The sequence below is a fragment of the Hippichthys cyanospilos genome, chromosome 10 (assembly GCF_059441005.1).
Source record: "Hippichthys cyanospilos isolate Australia breed blue-spotted pipefish chromosome 10, RoL_Hcya_1.0, whole genome shotgun sequence".
NCBI classification, from domain to species: Eukaryota; Metazoa; Chordata; class Actinopteri; order Syngnathiformes; family Syngnathidae; genus Hippichthys; species Hippichthys cyanospilos.
Window position 1 is genome coordinate 12,024,555 of NC_142378.1, and position 17,304 is coordinate 12,041,858.

Consider the following 17,304-nt stretch of genomic DNA (forward strand, 5'->3'; position numbering starts at 1 on the left):
GCGAGGCTAACATCAAAGTCACGCGAGTGAGGCAGCTTCTCCGTGTTTCAGTGTGACATCACTGCAATGGTGCTCAATTGGGAGAAAGGAGAATACGCTCAGTTTGGTCGAAATTTATGACTTTTACAAAATTGTAAATGTATCTAAAAAGTTGCTGTGTAGTCAGACTTCCCAACAACATATTGCACTCAACAAACGACATGATTCATGTTGGCGTGCTTTTCTTTCTATAAATACAGCAGTGCAAATTGAATCACTCATTGATGGATCATAGCCGTTAGATTAAACATGACAAAAAAAGGAAAATAATGCAAGGACAAAAGAGGTGGCTGAAAAAAGGTAAAATTGAACGTTTTTTTTTTCAATATTTAAGTGAAACTTGTTTGTCATATTAGCTCACAAGTTGAACTATTTCAAGCCTTTTTCGTGTCAGTTTTGATTATAACACTTTGTTTCAAAGTGAAATGTGTATGTCTTAATAGTTTACACAAATTGAAACATTTAAACTTTTAGTCGTTTAAATTTTGAGTTTTATGGAACAAAAATACAACAAGTAAACAAGTATTTTAAAAAATTATAGTTAAAAATATATTAATCACAAAAGTATTGGCTTTAAAAAAATCTATTACAGTAGCATGCCCTGGTGCACTGTTGGACTTCTTTTTGCCTTAATTACAGCATCAAGGCAGTGTGGGATGAGATGATTAGCCTTTGGCACCATTCAGGTGTTATAATGGCTTTATTTGCTTTAGTATTGTCCTTCAGGTCATCTGTATTTCGGGGTTTCTGTTACCTCAAGCGTCTCCTGACAGGTCCCCATAAATCTTTGCTGGGGTTCCAGTCAAGCGATGCTGTTATTCCATGAGTATTAAACCTGATATTGGTAGTTATGGCTTTGTGGGCAGGTGACAAGGTGAAAAGTGAAATTATGCTTCTCAAAGTTAATCAACAGCATACCACCTAAAGTGCTGGTAGATAGCTCAACTGTGTACTTGTTAAATGGACTCATACCAACTATTGGCAAGCCTTTTCAAACCAGTACCGACTGGAAATTTCACTTTGCACTTCAAGCATCTATTCCTAATGTAATTTCTTTTGAGACCCAGACCTTTTCTATTTATGGAGGATGTAAATTATGGTTTTCTGGATAATGACTTTGAAGATGTCTAAGCCAGAATTATACCATTAATTTCTGGTAATTATATAACAAAATTGGGGTGGAGGAACCCTGCAATTTTGAATGAACTTTGTCATGGTATTCTTTTTGTGAACTACTTCATTTCTTTATTTTTATGTCCTGACAAAATCACAAAAATTAAAACAAATAAAGGCTTGAAATATTTCATTTTGTGTGCCATTTAAGTCATTTGTTTAAAAACAAACTATTGGAATACATGGACTTTACATCTACGTTTAAAAAAAATCGCACAAAATTTGCACATCTGTGCAACTGACAAGATTAATCATCCTTTAATCGTGACGTCTACCAAGCACCACATAAAAAATTACTTGGCTTTCGAGAATACTACAATAATGACAACAATAAACCAGCACGTAGACCTGTGTTCACCCAAAAATAAGGCAGAGGTTTAATCAATAATGCTGTACTTAAACACTTGAAATTATTGCTTCAAAAAAATGTACATAATTGTCTAAAAAAATGATCTCAAATATTGACTGCAAATATTTTAGGCTAAAAACAAATGTACTGAACTTGGCCAGTGATTCTTTTGCAAATACCTGTGCACCATTTATACTTGTACAACACTGACAATCACTTCACTTGTTTACCTATACTGTATTATCAAATATAGTACTCACTGCACTAATTTACCTACCTTCTCAAATAGAATATTACCATAATGCAATCCATCCATTTTTTTCACAATTATAGAATATTAATTAGCACTGTTATACTTGATGGATTTCAAATATGAAAAATTTGCTTAATATTCAATTATAGTGAGACAACAGTTGCAAAATGATTTATTAATGAAATAAAGGTGACACACCAGTTATTTTTAACATCTCAATTATCTTTATTTAAAAGCCTTTCCTCTTATAAAGCCAATCTTACTTATTGTAACAGTGCTTTGATGATGTCAGAAGCAGAGAACAGGCCTTTCATGGGTTGTTCCCTTACAGAGGTACAGTACTTATAATAACTCACAGTCATAATGTTGCGCCCACATTGAGATTAAAAAATAGTTTTGAGGTAGCCACACATTTGCCTGGAATATATCCAAATATATCTTTGAACTGACCGGCCACCCAACATTTAAGGCCTTATCCAAACAAAAATAAATAACAGCAAGGCACAGAAGTTAAAGGGGAGAGAATTCACTTTGAAACACACGAGCGATACAATAGTGAGCAGTCATTAGGTGCAGCACGACCCATTCACATACTTGCACTCACAATGCCAGACCCCGTTAAACATTAGCACCTACCAATTCTGAAAACTTGTCCAATCAACAGCTAAACATATGACACAATGAGGTTCAATGTACAGTGCTTAACAAATGTATTTCACCGTCTGGCATAAAAATGAGAACAGAACATCCTGCATCATGGGAGTGCATTTGTGTGAACACTTTCGATTTCAACGTTTGCTACTTTGAAAAGGAAAGATATTATTAATTAAAAATGAATTGTGTCTGGATTTGGACTGACAAGAAGAAATTAGAAATTAAGTCAAACCAGAACCTTCCACCGCCAAATTATTTTTTTTTTTGATAACATAACTGTAGTTTCACATCCTCATCAAGAGATAATAATGCACCGTTTTTTTTTTTAACATTAAAATGCCACTTTGGTTCATCTTTTACATAGTGGTTTACAGACACATGATTTTGGTCATTATCAGTGCTGTTAATTAGGGTAGGCACTTGTAGCATAAATTGGGTTGTGGTTTAACATTTAACAAATGTGTTAAGCATTGTACATGTTCTGCTTCGGGTTATTGATATCTAAAAAGAAAATAAAATGACAGGCGTAGCTCATGGTAAGCTAAATTAGAAGGGGAAGGCATAACAGTGCCTTGTAAAATATTCATACCCCTTGAACTGTTTTCACATTTTGTTACCTTTCAACCATAAATTAATTTTGCTTTAGGTTTTATATGATCAACTAACACAAAGTAGCACATAAACAATGCCACAAAGAAGTTTGATAGTGAGGATAGGCTTGTTTTATATGGGTCTATTAAAAAAAAAAAAACAACAACAAAATATACTAAACTGTAGTTAAAAAAATCACAAAATCTGAAAATCTTCAAGGGCTGTGAACAATTTCTCAAGTACTGATGTAAACTGCAGCACAAAAAGTTTCCGGCCAACCCAAAACAATTTACTTCAAAGCTTCAATGTTTCCACAATTTGGGACATTCAGGTTGAACAAACTATACACAACAACTCTGTTAGAAAATAATATTCAGATGTCATGCTGATGAACCACCAATGTCAGGTAAAGGCAGTTATATGAGGTTAAACAGAAGACCAAAAAAAAAAAAAAAAAGCCCTGGAAAATCACATTCAAACCTTTAAGCGGCACCAATGGACTTGGGGGATTTATTACATTTGTTAACATTACTGAGCAAAATGACGCAAAATAGAGCATTAATGGTAACTAACCCCTTTTTAACAACAAATGTTAGTCTGTAAAGCTACATACAGTGTAGTAATACTCAATATAATTGAGTACACCCCTTAGAAAAGTTAATTTTTAAATCAATTTTGCAGTGAACACTGTTTTGTTCAAAAACAATGTTCAGGTTTTTGATGACGATCTTATTTTAATTATACTGTATATATATTTTTCAAGTCTAAAAGGTAGTAATGATGGATATTAATTGGTGTGTATTTTTGCAACAATAAATCAATGTGTTACAAAAATGACATTCCTGTGTGTGCGCAGATTAACAAATCTCATCTGCAACCAATGGCCCACATTTATGGCAGGATTTTGTAGTATAGTTATGCCATACAAAATATTGATTCTGAGTGTAAATGTTTTCTGGAACAAATTTGTTGGGTGTACTCCTGTAAAAGCAATCAACTAAAAGTGGAAAAACAAGAAAGTGCTACAGAAACCATAATTTCTGGCCCAAATCTGACTCATCATTTGACTGTTATGTAACCTAAGCAGCTATAAATGACCTTTGAAAGCTTTAAACAAGGAAACGGCTCCAGGCTGCACAATTTTGAAAGCGATAATCGTTATACATTGCCAACTGATTTTAAAGGATGAAGAAAGAAGAGAAAAAGAAAAAAAAAGAACACTGCTGTTCCTATACAAAACATTTCATTAAAGAGGTCTTGATTCACCTTCCACTCATTGCAGTGATTTAATGTTAATCGTTACACATTTCTTTACATCTAAGAAATATAAGAATCAAGTTTCTACATCCCTTCTGTTGCTATATCACTCCTCCATGGTCAACAAGAAAGCTGAAACCTATCCCAGCAAACAATGGATGAGCAGAAGCGTACACCCTGCGTTTGTCATCAGCTAACCACAGGGCACATACAGACAAGCAACCATTCACAATGACATTCACACACGTGTAGTTTAGTCTCAAAGCAGCCATGCAAACAACATAGGAAGGCATGTTCAAATACCAAACCTCAGAACTATGAGGAGTACATGCTAACCACCATGCCGCAAACTATAATCTCGACACTATTATTTGTTATATAGTACACCAAACACAATGATTTATTTTTTCAAACAATTGTGCAGCCTAGTAAACGAACAAAACAGGTGGGGATCTGGTAACATCATATTGCACAACCTTTGATCAGACCTCAGGGAGTTGAATTATTAGCTACTGGTCAGAAATGGGCCACAAACTGAGGGAATGTGAGCTGGAACCAACCCGTTCACAATTTTAAATCACCTTTGTAAAAGAAGGTAAATCCACAACTTCTTATAAAGAAAAAAGAGTCCAGAAACAATTCAACATCAAATGTGAAATAGCACAGATAAGAGAAAATGGAGCGAAGGTAAGATAAAATGCATGAAAGGAACATCAAGCTTTATGCAAAGGTTTTCTACATGAATATACTTATTTAATGACGTATAAGACTTCCCACCAAAAACCTTCTGACTAGTGATTTTATGTAATGACAATGGACAAAAATATGAACGTAAGTAACTTGGAAGCTTTGATAACATGAATCAGGAAAAATCTTGAAATGTAAAAATGAAAAATTCCCAAAGCAACCTATTTAAGGCTGCCAAATGTGACTTCCATAATCATGTCAGTAACCCTAACACTATAAGGTGCAATACTAGTAGCCACATTTGGGGTAATGCTGTGTCAAGTCTGCTACACTTTGTAGCAAATAGTTTTTTTTGAACAAAGAGCTTCGTGTGCTTTGGAGGTAAATCTAAACACATTTACATATCTAAATCATTTAAGATGGGACAATCTCTGATTTTTTCCATTATTAAGGGGGCAAAATAGAAAATTAAAGCAAGAGCGGATAGTAAAAAGGTTCTACACTGAAGCATTTATCAGACAGGGTTCGAAGAAGAAAGAACTTGGCTACTTGTGGTCGAGTGCAATTTGTCTTGCGTGGCTGGAGAGGCTGGCTTGCGTCGAGAGGTCACTTAGTGGAAGTGTTGCTGGCAGTGAATCTTCTCCTTGGCGTTATCCAGAAGTTCCAGCATCTCCTGGATGATGGCCTGCAGCGCACGGCCGAGGTCTTCACCGCTGTACGGCTTCCCAAGAGGAGGCACGTGAATGAAAGCCGAGCGACCGTGGCTCATGTACAGAGACGTGTAATACGTGAAGTCGCAGAGATATCTGAAAAGAAAAAGACAGGTGAGTAAAGCCGACAAGATTAGGGTCATATAGGTTGTTATTTCCAAAATCCATGGTGATTTTTCAAACTAGTCCAGCAGCCCTGTTTAGACTTACTCACTTTTGTTTTGTAGAGGTCCGTGCTCTATTACTAACAGCAGGCGCTAGCGATAATACTATTTTTAATATATTTCCACTACAATAGAGACAGATTGCCTTGTATGAGATTGAATTTATTTGGATTTGAATGGTTTTATTCAAAATGACTTGTGCGGAGGTGCATAGGGATGACAATCAAGTGTTATGTGAAAACACGTTTTGTTATGTCTGGCACTAGCAGTGGTTGGCAAATGGGGCTACCCTTTCAAGGGCTTGGGGGGAAAAAATATATCAAACAAGTCGGGTAAGTCAACCTTAGAAATAGGTTGACTACAATTGTCTGCGGCGGTCAAGTCCGCCATAAAATGCATAGCCTTTTACTTGTATGAAAAGACTATCTTGACATATACGGTGGATCCCTTCCTTGTCTTCGCTGTCATTCGCTGATGCTATTTTTGTGCTTAAAAACACTGATTTAGTAGTTAGCGGGCTTTCATTAAAGACAGTATTGGAGCTTCCTAAAATAAAAGAAAGTACTTCCCCAAAAGTAGGGCTGTATTATCCAAGAATGTAACCAGTCACTATAGACAACCTTTAGTAACTTGGTTTTAGGTCTTCAAATTCAAACAGCCGTGACAGGGACAGTATATTCTCATTTTCAAACTAACTGAGTTCAACATTAAGCACCTTATTGATAACCCGTGATAAAATTACTTTTGCAAAACACTGTTTATTTTGTTAACATTTATATGGATGCGCACCGTCTTCGGTGACATCATTTTCTGGTTAGACGAGCCAGAAAGAAAACAGATTATGTTACCTGATCTAGCTGCTGAATAATACATGCCAAGTAAAGCCACTACAGATGTAGTTCCAAAGTTTGATAAATTAGACACATATATTGATCAGTACAACTAGTTATACTGTATATGTGTTCAATTCTGACAAGTACTCACTTTGCTTAATCAACTTAAATATTTTAAAGCAGTTTTTACTTCTTCCTTCAGAAGTTAAAGCAACCCATTAAAACCCACATCAATGACCAATTTCTTTTTAACTTGATGAAAATAAACTGAAAAATACCTTCCAGCATCTTTAGAGACAGACACAGCAACTCCCAGTCCAGAGGCAGTCACCCTCTTGCAGACTGATTCCATGTCAATAACGGAGTCAATACAGTCTGGGCCCCCCACAATGCAACACTGTGAATCAGGACAGAAGCTGCTGTTGTCCAAGCCCTTGTAGCCATGATTTCTGCCACACTTCTCTAATGTGACCGTGGTGGCCATGCCTGATACTCCGACATGAACAACCAGCTGGAAAATAGAAACAAAAAAAAGAGAAAATAATGTACTGTAGCACTTGCAGAAAAAAGTGTTAAATGAATGACTACTGCACCACATTGTAACACAACTATTTTCCATCGCAGGCTTGCATCTTGATTAAGTTACTGAGTTGGTTTCATAGTATATCAGATGCAACTACTGGATCTATTAGGATCGAGTTTAACATCATCAACGACTCAACGCCAAGTGAATTAGTGTTAAAACCAAGGCAGTTCATGAGTAACTGCTACACCATTTTTAATTTTGTGTGTGGAATAATAGTCATTTTTATTCAGAACATGTTCATATATGATGTGTTTATAACTACACTTCAGTCAACATGCCATTTTGTCTCAAAACAGATGAACAGTTGTGGTTGTTTACACTCGTTCGTCTTGACTGTTAATGAGTTGGACGATTAAGTAAGACTGCTTTCAATTTCAAATTTCACAGGAAGTAAATATAGTACCACAGAACTGAGCCCCAGGAAACAATATAAACATTTAATAGATAGTGAAATATGTAATTTCAAGTTTTTGAACATCAAAAAGGAAATTCTACTGAAAAGGATGGACATTTTCAGGATCTAAGAGTCCATCCATCCATTTTATTTAGCCGCTTATCCTCACTAGGATCGCTGGCTTGCTGGTGCCTATCCCAGCCGTCTTTGGGCAGCAGGAGGGGGACACTGTGGACTTGGTGCCAGCCAATCGCAGAACACAAAAAGACAAAACATTCACAATCGCACCTAAGAGCGAATCTAAATATAATGTATATTTTTGGTATTTCTTATGCTTGACAAATATTCTTTTACACATCAATAATATCTGTTGTTCATTTACAAAAAAAAGTCAGATGAATGTGTGATCCCATTATAATTCAGATGCTTTAAAACTTTAGTAAGTTTAAGATGGTCTGATTCTCTTTAAAAATGGTCACCCAGCTGGCAGGAAATATGCCTCACACATACAGATGATAACATGGCAGTTGACTCAACTAGGCAAGCATACTGAGGCTGTAGATGCCAATGTCTCAAAGTGGGCACTATTACAACAAATACATTCAGAGAGATCATAGCGACCAAATAAGACAAGAATAAAACCAATTCACTCAATTTTGTGTTTGTGTGTTACCTTCAAGATCCAAATGATGAATTAAAAATAGGCTAGAAGGAACAAAAAACACGTAAAGCTTTCCTGTTTTATTTTAAATGGACATATTTACAAAACATTATTTTTTAAAACTTTATAAGATATTTATTCTGAAATGTACGTTCAAAACATGACATTCCTTCCTCTAAAGGTAATGCAATTTTCGCTCTTTTGTGTTTGCAATGCCACGAGATTGTGATGTATCGCTTCTTTTTTCCTCCACCTCTAAGTCAACATACATCATCAACCTTTTGCAGCATGGCAAAAAATGTCCCATATGTCAGGCTTTTAAGTCCACTGACAAGAGTGGGAAATGCTCATGGCTGTTTTTTATTTTCTTTCTGATTCCAAATGCACTGAAATTGCCAGAAAGAAAGAACCAAAATAATAATGGAAAAGTGGCTTCATTTGATTAGTCAAACACTCGACTTAACTAGACTAAACTTAGACTAAACTTAGAATAGAATAGAATAGAATAGAATAGAATAGAATAGAGATATATAATTTGACAGGCTTGACAAGAGCAATCTAATTCAACTTACCGTTGGATGATACTTCTTCCATAATGATGGAACTAAACTCTGCACAGTTTGGTACTCTACAGGAACCTCGTAGACCTGCAAGTCCACTTCAGTGCCGAGCCCAAGCTTCTTCAGCTCCTAGCCACAAAAAGACATTCATTCACGTTCACATGATGGGCCAGAATATTCTGTTTATGAATTCTACTTATTGGTGGTAATTTCTCATTACCTCAGGTTCCCATTACAATTCAATGATTGTAATTGAGGATTGTGGATCATCAATCTCACATTGATGGCTATTTATGTTCTTTCTGTATTTGTTTTTCTAGCTGTGTGACTACTTCTTTCTTTTAAAACAATATTTGTGCTTAGCTTTACACTTTCATGATTTTATATTTATTGCTTTATAACTATAACTTCTATCTGTTCTTCCACTTTCTATACCTCTTGTCTTGAATATGACCTTCAGTGAACTGGAGCCTAGTTGAGCTGACATTGGGCAAGAAGAGGGGTGCATACTAAACTAGGAATGGGAACTCACAACAATTTAGTGATTACAGTTCCATCTATCGATCCTATCAGTACTGCTTATCACTTTGATTCCTTATCAATTCTTTTATCAAGTGTAACAGAGTGAAGGAATGAAACAATAAAAAACTGGACACACTGTAAAGTAGGATATAACTGATTATTATTTATATTCTTATCAAGTATAATACAAAAGATTACATTAACTTTCATTGTTCATACAGCATGTTAGTTCAGCACGTCAAAAGTCACTTGTCACATAAATGCGGGAACACATTCTAGCTTAGAATTTAGGTCCTATTTGAGACTTGAACCATGTTACCACTGTCCACCAAGCTTATTGACAGTCCAGTGCAAGCAGACTGCCACCCGGGCTACCAACTCTTGAGGGGTGGGTTCGACTCGAATAGTCTTGCACAGTGCGAGCTGGTATTCATAACACATGCACACCGCATGGGCAGTGTTTATTGATCAGATCTCACAATTGACCGGCGTTAGAGTAACAGCCAACTCTTCAGCGTTTGAGTCCTATGATTTTTTTTGCTTGCCTGATGATTGTCAGAAAAGCTCAATCATGGCACCTCTAACTTAAATGTAACATTCATTGTGATAACAAAAGGAACTACGAAGAGCAGCTGAGGCCACATTTGGCTACGCACCAACACCTGAGCTGATCACACATCGGTTCAATGATCAGTTTATTTAGGCAAAGCTAATGCAATTAAGAGTTTTTCACTCAGATGGCTTGTTATGTTTGCAAAATAAGCATCTTTATTATTATGATGCTGCAAGTTATTTTGGGGTAGGGTGTAGCTTGGGAAATCCAACTTTGACATTTTTTAGCATAGATTACAAATCATTTCTCCCACTCCTACTCTAACTGTAAAATGCACGCATGACTGATGAGTGCCTTTTTTCAAATTGATTTTAAAAATACAAACAATATCAAGAAAAGTAATGCAGTAATTGTGCAGAGCGCCAAACAATGTTTTGAAGCAAAAGTGAAATCAATGATAAAATTACCTAAAAATCAATACATAAAAAAAATATTTTAAATGGGCATTCAGGCAAAGACAAGACAAATGTGTGTCAAATTCACAGGCAAAACACCCTACTCCTCCCCTCATCTCGTTGCAGGACAAATAGCCCTGGACACTGACCCCCACTGCCCCGAAAGGAGGCTCGTTTGACCATGTCTGTGACCCTGACACAAAGCTGCCTTTTGTTTGCCTTTAATATCCTTATCAAGTTTGTCTAGACACCCTGACAACCAAAAAACCCCCCACCTCTAACCCAACAAACACACACACTGTTAGTAGCCCCAACAGGACCTCGGGACACCTGCGATGCACTTCTGTATAGTGTGAAGCTGGCATCGTGCGATGTTCATCTTAAAAGATCAAACTTATGCTTTGAATACTGTATTGCATGCGGCCCATTATTTACAAATGAAATTAAAAATGTATCTAACACAGAATGTAAGCTGAATGTAATCTTTTAGCAAAAATATGCACATGGCTGTACATTTTGATGCGGATTAATAGTGGTTAAACTCACCTGTACTGCAACCCAGCTTGCGTTGACTGTATGCTCTCCGAATGGCCCAAAACCTGCAAAATATTGACCGTTACTTTACTTCAACTGCTTGAGTGCAAAACGTGGTCCCATTTGATTGTGTCACACTCTGGAATTCATTTGTTTTCTTTTGATATGTTATCACCAAACCTAACACATTAAGTGTCTTAGTCATCAAAAATCCTCAGGTTATGAAGGAATTTGAGTCCTTTGCAGTTGCTGTATTTGACTATCACTAATCTACTCTAACGTAGTAAAGTAACAATCTGCATAGTGAGCATCAATTTTGTACACAGCAACAGCAGATACGATCATGAATGAGTTTTTCTTAGTTGTTTTATACGACGATGAACTATAACAGAAGTAGCAGCATTGGAACATAACAATAACATCTATTTTTTCCTCATTGTAACTTTTGAGTTTAAAGTCAAACAACTTTGGCGATTCCAATCTATTTGTAAGATTAAGTCCCCTCTTTTAAGTCTGCTTAAGCTTGACTGTATATTTAATTTAATTGGCGCATGTAGCATTGTTTTACCCTTTCAAAATAAAACAGATTCATACATTCATATTTCATATTCATATTTAACATTAATCTATTTATCTCTGTACAAATAATTTTTCATATGGGCTGCTAAACTAACAGCGACAGATGCAAGAGATTTCCTCGCACAGCCTTGTTTATATTGGGATCTATAGCCAAGTCGCCTCCACCACTACTCTAAGGGTCAGTGGGTTTCTGGGGGTTGGGTGGAGGGAGGATCAGTCTGTCTGACAGGCTGCTGAATAGGAGCAGAGCGAGGGGTCGCTAGTTGCCAGCCGGCAAGCTATTGTGGAGAGGCCGTTCCCAGGCATCCTATACATCTAACATCAGCTGGGACGCCTTTGTGTCTGGAAATAGAGTCAAGTCACTGCCCGTGCTACTTCTCTTCACTTTAACGTCCAGACGTTCTTTCACGTTGATGTTCAATTAACGAACGATATAGATACAATGTATTTGGGTCTGCTCACGAAAAGGAATCTTGTGTAATTCCACTGCACCATTTGCTATTTTATTTCAAGCGTTGCAAAGCAGTTGCATAGTTACAAAACATGATTCAAGTGTCAGATCATAAATCAGTGACCTTTAAAGACTTTGAAAGAGAGACCAATATACAAGTCAGTGATATTCACTTTGCCCAACCCTCAGGGCAAATAATACATTCTAAAAAAAGTGTTAAAAGTACACACGTCTGCAGCTTGTTACAACAGCTGTGGTTTCGGTGACATCGGTGATGTCGTGTACTAGTGAATTGGCATCCATATTCTATAATCTACCTTACATTTGAATTTTATTATTGTTTTTGCATTGTGCCTAATGTTTGTACTATAACAGGTATTAGGTAATTTATTTTATTTAATGAAAATATTGGAGGAATTGACAAATTCCATGAAACCAGTTCGTGTGTCCTCGGCCAAGCATGCAACCTAAGGAAATATTCATGAAGAAGGCTAACATTTTCAAGCAAGCCAGAGGGGTAAATGTGTCAAGGGATTTGAATCATTATTTTTGTATGTGCTACATGTCAACGTATAAAATCAACAGCTGTTGGAAAACCGCAGTTATTTACTTTCAAACCAGCTTGCAGTCATTGCGAGTGATGTCATTCACGCCCTTACTGGTCATCAACAGGAATGTCTCTCGTCTACTAAAAGCTTCGCCACAACGTTTAAAGTCGAAGTGGTAGTACGGCACCACTAATAGTAGTAGTACAAGTACAGTAGTTGTTGTGGCAGCAGCTGCTACAATAGTAGTAGTATTACAGCGACGACACGGATTTTTTTTTTTTAATCCTTGCAGATGATTATAATAGAAACTTGGAGGAACATGATTATTGATTACGCATTTGTAACAAACTAGTGTAATTACAAGTACATTACCATAAAACTTTGTTTGCCAGATCGAATAATTACACCAGTCGCCTGCAAATTGGTTGTTATTTGACATTGTAGCCACATATGCGAAAAGCAGGCCATGCAATCAGTTTTGCGGTGTTGAAAAGCGACTTTATGCTGCCTGCAAAAGGAGCCGAGTAGAGCAAAAACAGACCGACGCCATTTGCGTTGGAGAAGCTGTCATCAAACAAACAACTTTTCTACTACTTGCACCCGATGGCTAGCTTGCCGCGAGACTCGATAAAAAAGGAGCAAAAACAACAAAAAAACGGGACACACCTGTAACGACCACAGTCCGTTTACTGTTGTCCATTTCCCGTCGTAAGACGTCGAGTGTTTCGGTGTTCTATTCGGTTTGTGTTGTGCAGAAAGACCATAAAGTCTCCTCCGTTGACCCCCTCTTCGTGCAACCAAAGGGCCAACACAACCACCGACTGCCGACCACCAACATTCACGGCTAGGAGGCGATGAGGTGACGTCACCGCAGACGTAACCAGCAAAGCTATGGCAGCTGAAACGTGTCAAGTCACAAAACAAAATTGCACACTACAGTAGTTACGATTAGTTTGTTTCTACAGCTTCGTCATATTTTATCTGCCCCATTGAAGTGTCTTTAATGCATTCTAGCCCCCATTCATATTATGCTACCCGATTTAATAAAGAGAAATACTGTATTATCGGAGGAAAAAAAAAACTCAGGAAAGAGATAGTTAAGAAATAGCGGTTTTGTCCCGTTCATTCATTCATTCATTCATTCATTCATTCATTCATTCATCCATTCATTTCATTCATTTTGACAGGCTAATCTGCAAATTCTGCTTATTGCATCCTCGTGATTGTTTTCGTAATGCCGCAGTGTTTAACTGTCTTCTTTCCAGTCATATTTTGTCCCAAGCGATGTCTCAAAACTTGACAACATTGCAAGTTGGGGCGAGTCACGTTACTACTTCACTGCTGCAATGCAGGCGAAAATACCCATTTTCCGTAGAAATCAAAGACAACAAAACATAGTTTATCATTAAAACTGGTTGCTCAAATGTACTACCTGCTGTACTCACACGATGAAAACATACTTGTCATTTATATATGTATTTTTATATGTATAAAATATATGATAACATTTACGCCCATTTCAGATGCTCTAAACTTTACAGCACAATTTTTGTGCTGAATTTTACTACTTGTTGACGTCATGCATTTTACAACCATAGACTGTGCAATTTTTAAGATCTGGAATGTCTAGATTGACTAGTCTCACTAAAAGTTTGGTTAATCACATACATATTTTGTAAATACTGCATTAAAAAGAAAATAATTCATTTGCTTAGTAACGCAATGGAATAAAAGAAATTGTTAAATGAATAGTTTTGCATAAATTACGATTCTATATTATTTTATTAAAGAATTGGGTAGAAACATTATTATAAATCACAGCAGCATACATCATAAAATAGTTTCGTTTGCTCAAAAAGAAAACTGGCTATAATTATATTAATAGAATAGAATTGAATAGAATTCATTTAGTGTCATTGTACACTTGTAATTGTATAGTGTAATAATTACTTATAATTTAAAAATATGTACTTGTTTTAAACCTATCTAATCTTCGAATGGGCCAGCACATCTGTCTAAGACAAATTTGTATAATTCCCCGTCCTAACGTTTTTTGTATTATGCTACCCATTTAGGACTGTGGGGGGCAGCAGTTGACATTGTAGTCTTAATCAACCTTTAAACACTTTCAAAGAAGAAGGCGAAGAGAAGACGAGAAGAGTGCTTATACGTCTGAAAGTCGGATTAAAAATCTTAAACATAGACCATCACAATGGTACGTAACTGAGTGTGATGTTATATGAAATGTAATGCAATCCTAACGCAAAAATATGTTGTGCAGTGTGCATGATGGGAAGTTTGTGCGGCTGCTGCATGGCAGCGATAAAAACTGCTCGGTGGCTAGCTAGTTAGCTGTAAAGTCTTAACAGTGTAAAAATGATCTAAGAATCAATTCTAGATTTGCCAAAAGCTAGCGACTATCGTCTCGTTTCAGAATCTGTGTGGCAACAGCTAGGTTGGGAACAAAATGACTTGATTGGAATAGCGCATCTGATTTTATTGTTTCTAATATCTAATGGTCACATGGAAACGTATTATTTGTTTTATGTACGCATGGTAAGTTTGTTAAAGCATATATGTATATATACATATTCTTATTTTGCAGCTGCCTTTGTCTCTGTTGAAGACTGCCCAGAACCATCCGATGGTGAGGCTGAATTGATTCTTGTGTACACTTGCCCAATAGCACAGAAAGTGAAATAGAAACATAACACTTATCACTAAAGTTGAATCATGTTTTTTTTTAAAAAATCATAATATTATGAGGAAAACAAAGAGCAGCAGCACGTTATTTTTCCCCCTTTTGTTCATTTTCTCCACAGTTGGTGGAATTGAAAAATGGTGAGACATACAACGGCCACCTGGTCAGCTGTGACAACTGGATGAACATCAACTTGAGAGAAGTCATTTGCACCTCTCGGGTATAAATGAGCCTTTCTTTGTCTCAGCACTTTATTGCTTAATATTTTGCGTCAACGTCCCTCAGGATTTCCGGGACATAGTATACATTTTTTTTCACAATTTAAAAAGGTGCTCAATCACAAGTCTGTTTTTTCTAACATTTACGGCTATCTACTTATTAAGTGACTTCTGACGGCCATTGATTGCACTGTATTTAGCAGTATCAGAGTACGGGGGGCTGAAGACACACTTTTCAGATTTATATTTGCTTAAAATTTGGGAAACTCAAAAAAGTGTAAAATTCTGCTTCTCAGTTATGTGCTAATTAGTGTTGGTTCATCCCATATAATCCTAACCTTCATTTGTTTCTCATAGGATGGTGACAAGTTCTGGCGGATGCCCGAGTGCTACATCCGAGGAAGCACCATCAAGTATCTGCGAATCCCAGACGAGATCATCGACATGGTGAAAGAGGAGGTGGTGTCGAAGGGTCGAGGGCGGGGTGGTGCCCAGCAGAACAAACAACAGGGCAAAGGAAGAGGAGCTGCTCGAGGTGAGCTCCATGTACAGTACAAGTTCAAAGTTGGGAAATGGCCCCTAACTTGTTTTTTGTTTTGTTTTTTAAGTTAAAAAAAAATCGTTGATTAATACTTGAGTCGGGGATATGGAACTATGGTTACTCTAGAGCTGCATCCTGACCCTTCACACCTGATTTAAATGATGAGCAAGCTCTGTGCAAGCCTTTTAACTGTCCTGATCAGGTGTGTTGCAAGAGGGAGACACTGATACTCATTAATCCATCCATCCATTTTCTAGAGCTGCTTATCATCGCTAGGGTCACAGGCTTGCTGGTGCCTATCCCAGCTGACTTTGGATACTCATTAAGTTAAAAGTAAAACAAGTCAATTTACATTTTTAATTTCGCAAATCATAGCAACACTTCCAGTAAATTACATAATACCAAGTAATCAGAAAAAAGCGTCATACTGCATTCCCCAAATCAATTGAGTTAACCTAGAATGTGACAAATAGACATAAAAATGCTTAGATTTTTGGTTTTCACTGCTTATGTTGACAAAAGCATTATATATATTATTTATCAAAGCAGTTGTTAGTCATTTTGTTCTGTTTTTTGTGTATTTATTTTGCTGATTATGCTGTGAAAACTAGTAATAATAAGTTGTAGTTTGTCATTGAATTCAATGATTCCTTCATACTAGTTTGTTTTGTTAAAGGAGCATTCTCCCCTGTCTCTTTTCTCGCAAGGTGTGTTTGGCGGTCGAGGCAGAGGAATGAGCGGCCCTGGACGAGGTCAGCAACAACCTGATAAGAAAGCAGGCAAACCACAAGGGTTGAAAAACCAGCATTGACATGATGTATGATCAGCAACACACATAAGATCCTCTTCCTCAGTACACAAATATACAACCAATACTTAAGTAGTCAAGCTGAAACTTGAGGTCCTGGTTTACTTTTATTTGCTTTTTCTACCAGAACAATGGTGATATCATTTTTTAATAACTTTATCTCAGTTTATCACTCCCACCTGACAGAATGTTTATTGTTAAAATTACTGTTAACATGTTTAGTTTCTTTATACACGTTACCGTTTTCTGTCATGTGATGCACTGGAATAAACATTTTGGTTTTTAGTTGCATTTTATCAGCTTGTCTCTTTGAGTTGGTTTTTACAGCACGGCCGCAAATTAATTTGCATGCATACTATTTCCCTCTTATTTCCCTTCTGTGATTATCTCTTTCATCGATCTGATGTGTTTTTATGTTACCGGTGCGTCACAGCAGGTGAAGACGTTAATTAGATGATCTTGATCATTAACATTTCTGCAAGC

At 36.7% G+C, this 17,304-nt stretch overlaps 2 protein-coding genes across 3 annotated transcripts; one reads left to right on the top strand and one right to left on the bottom strand.

Moving 5' to 3' along the window:
• Nucleotides 1-95: 95 nt before the first annotated feature.
• lsm4 (LSM4 homolog, U6 small nuclear RNA and mRNA degradation associated) lies at nucleotides 96-17,117 on the top strand. Of its 2 annotated transcripts, none has more exons than XM_088424855.1 (5): nucleotides 96-339; nucleotides 15,159-15,200; nucleotides 15,376-15,474; nucleotides 15,830-16,007; nucleotides 16,721-17,117. In XM_088424855.1, the coding sequence occupies exons 2-5, from the start codon at nucleotides 15,198-15,200 to the stop codon at nucleotides 16,822-16,824; spliced, it is 384 nt and encodes a 127-aa protein (XP_088280981.1). In that variant the 5' UTR covers nucleotides 96-339; nucleotides 15,159-15,197; the 3' UTR covers nucleotides 16,825-17,117. The 2 variants fall into 2 exon arrangements, with proteins under 2 accessions (XP_088280981.1, XP_088280980.1); XM_088424854.1 differs by lacking the exon at nucleotides 96-339 and adding an exon at nucleotides 14,627-14,768.
• On the bottom strand, nucleotides 2,016-13,411 carry LOC148417095 (pyroglutamyl-peptidase 1-like). The gene is made up of 5 exons (XM_088424853.1): nucleotides 13,220-13,411; nucleotides 10,988-11,040; nucleotides 8,924-9,040; nucleotides 6,989-7,221; nucleotides 2,016-5,809 (listed from the first exon to the last, which is right to left on the bottom strand). Exons 1-5 carry the CDS (start codon nucleotides 13,251-13,253, stop codon nucleotides 5,614-5,616), a joined length of 633 nt encoding a protein of 210 aa, XP_088280979.1. The 5' UTR covers nucleotides 13,254-13,411; the 3' UTR covers nucleotides 2,016-5,613.
• Nucleotides 17,118-17,304: the final 187 nt, after the last annotated feature.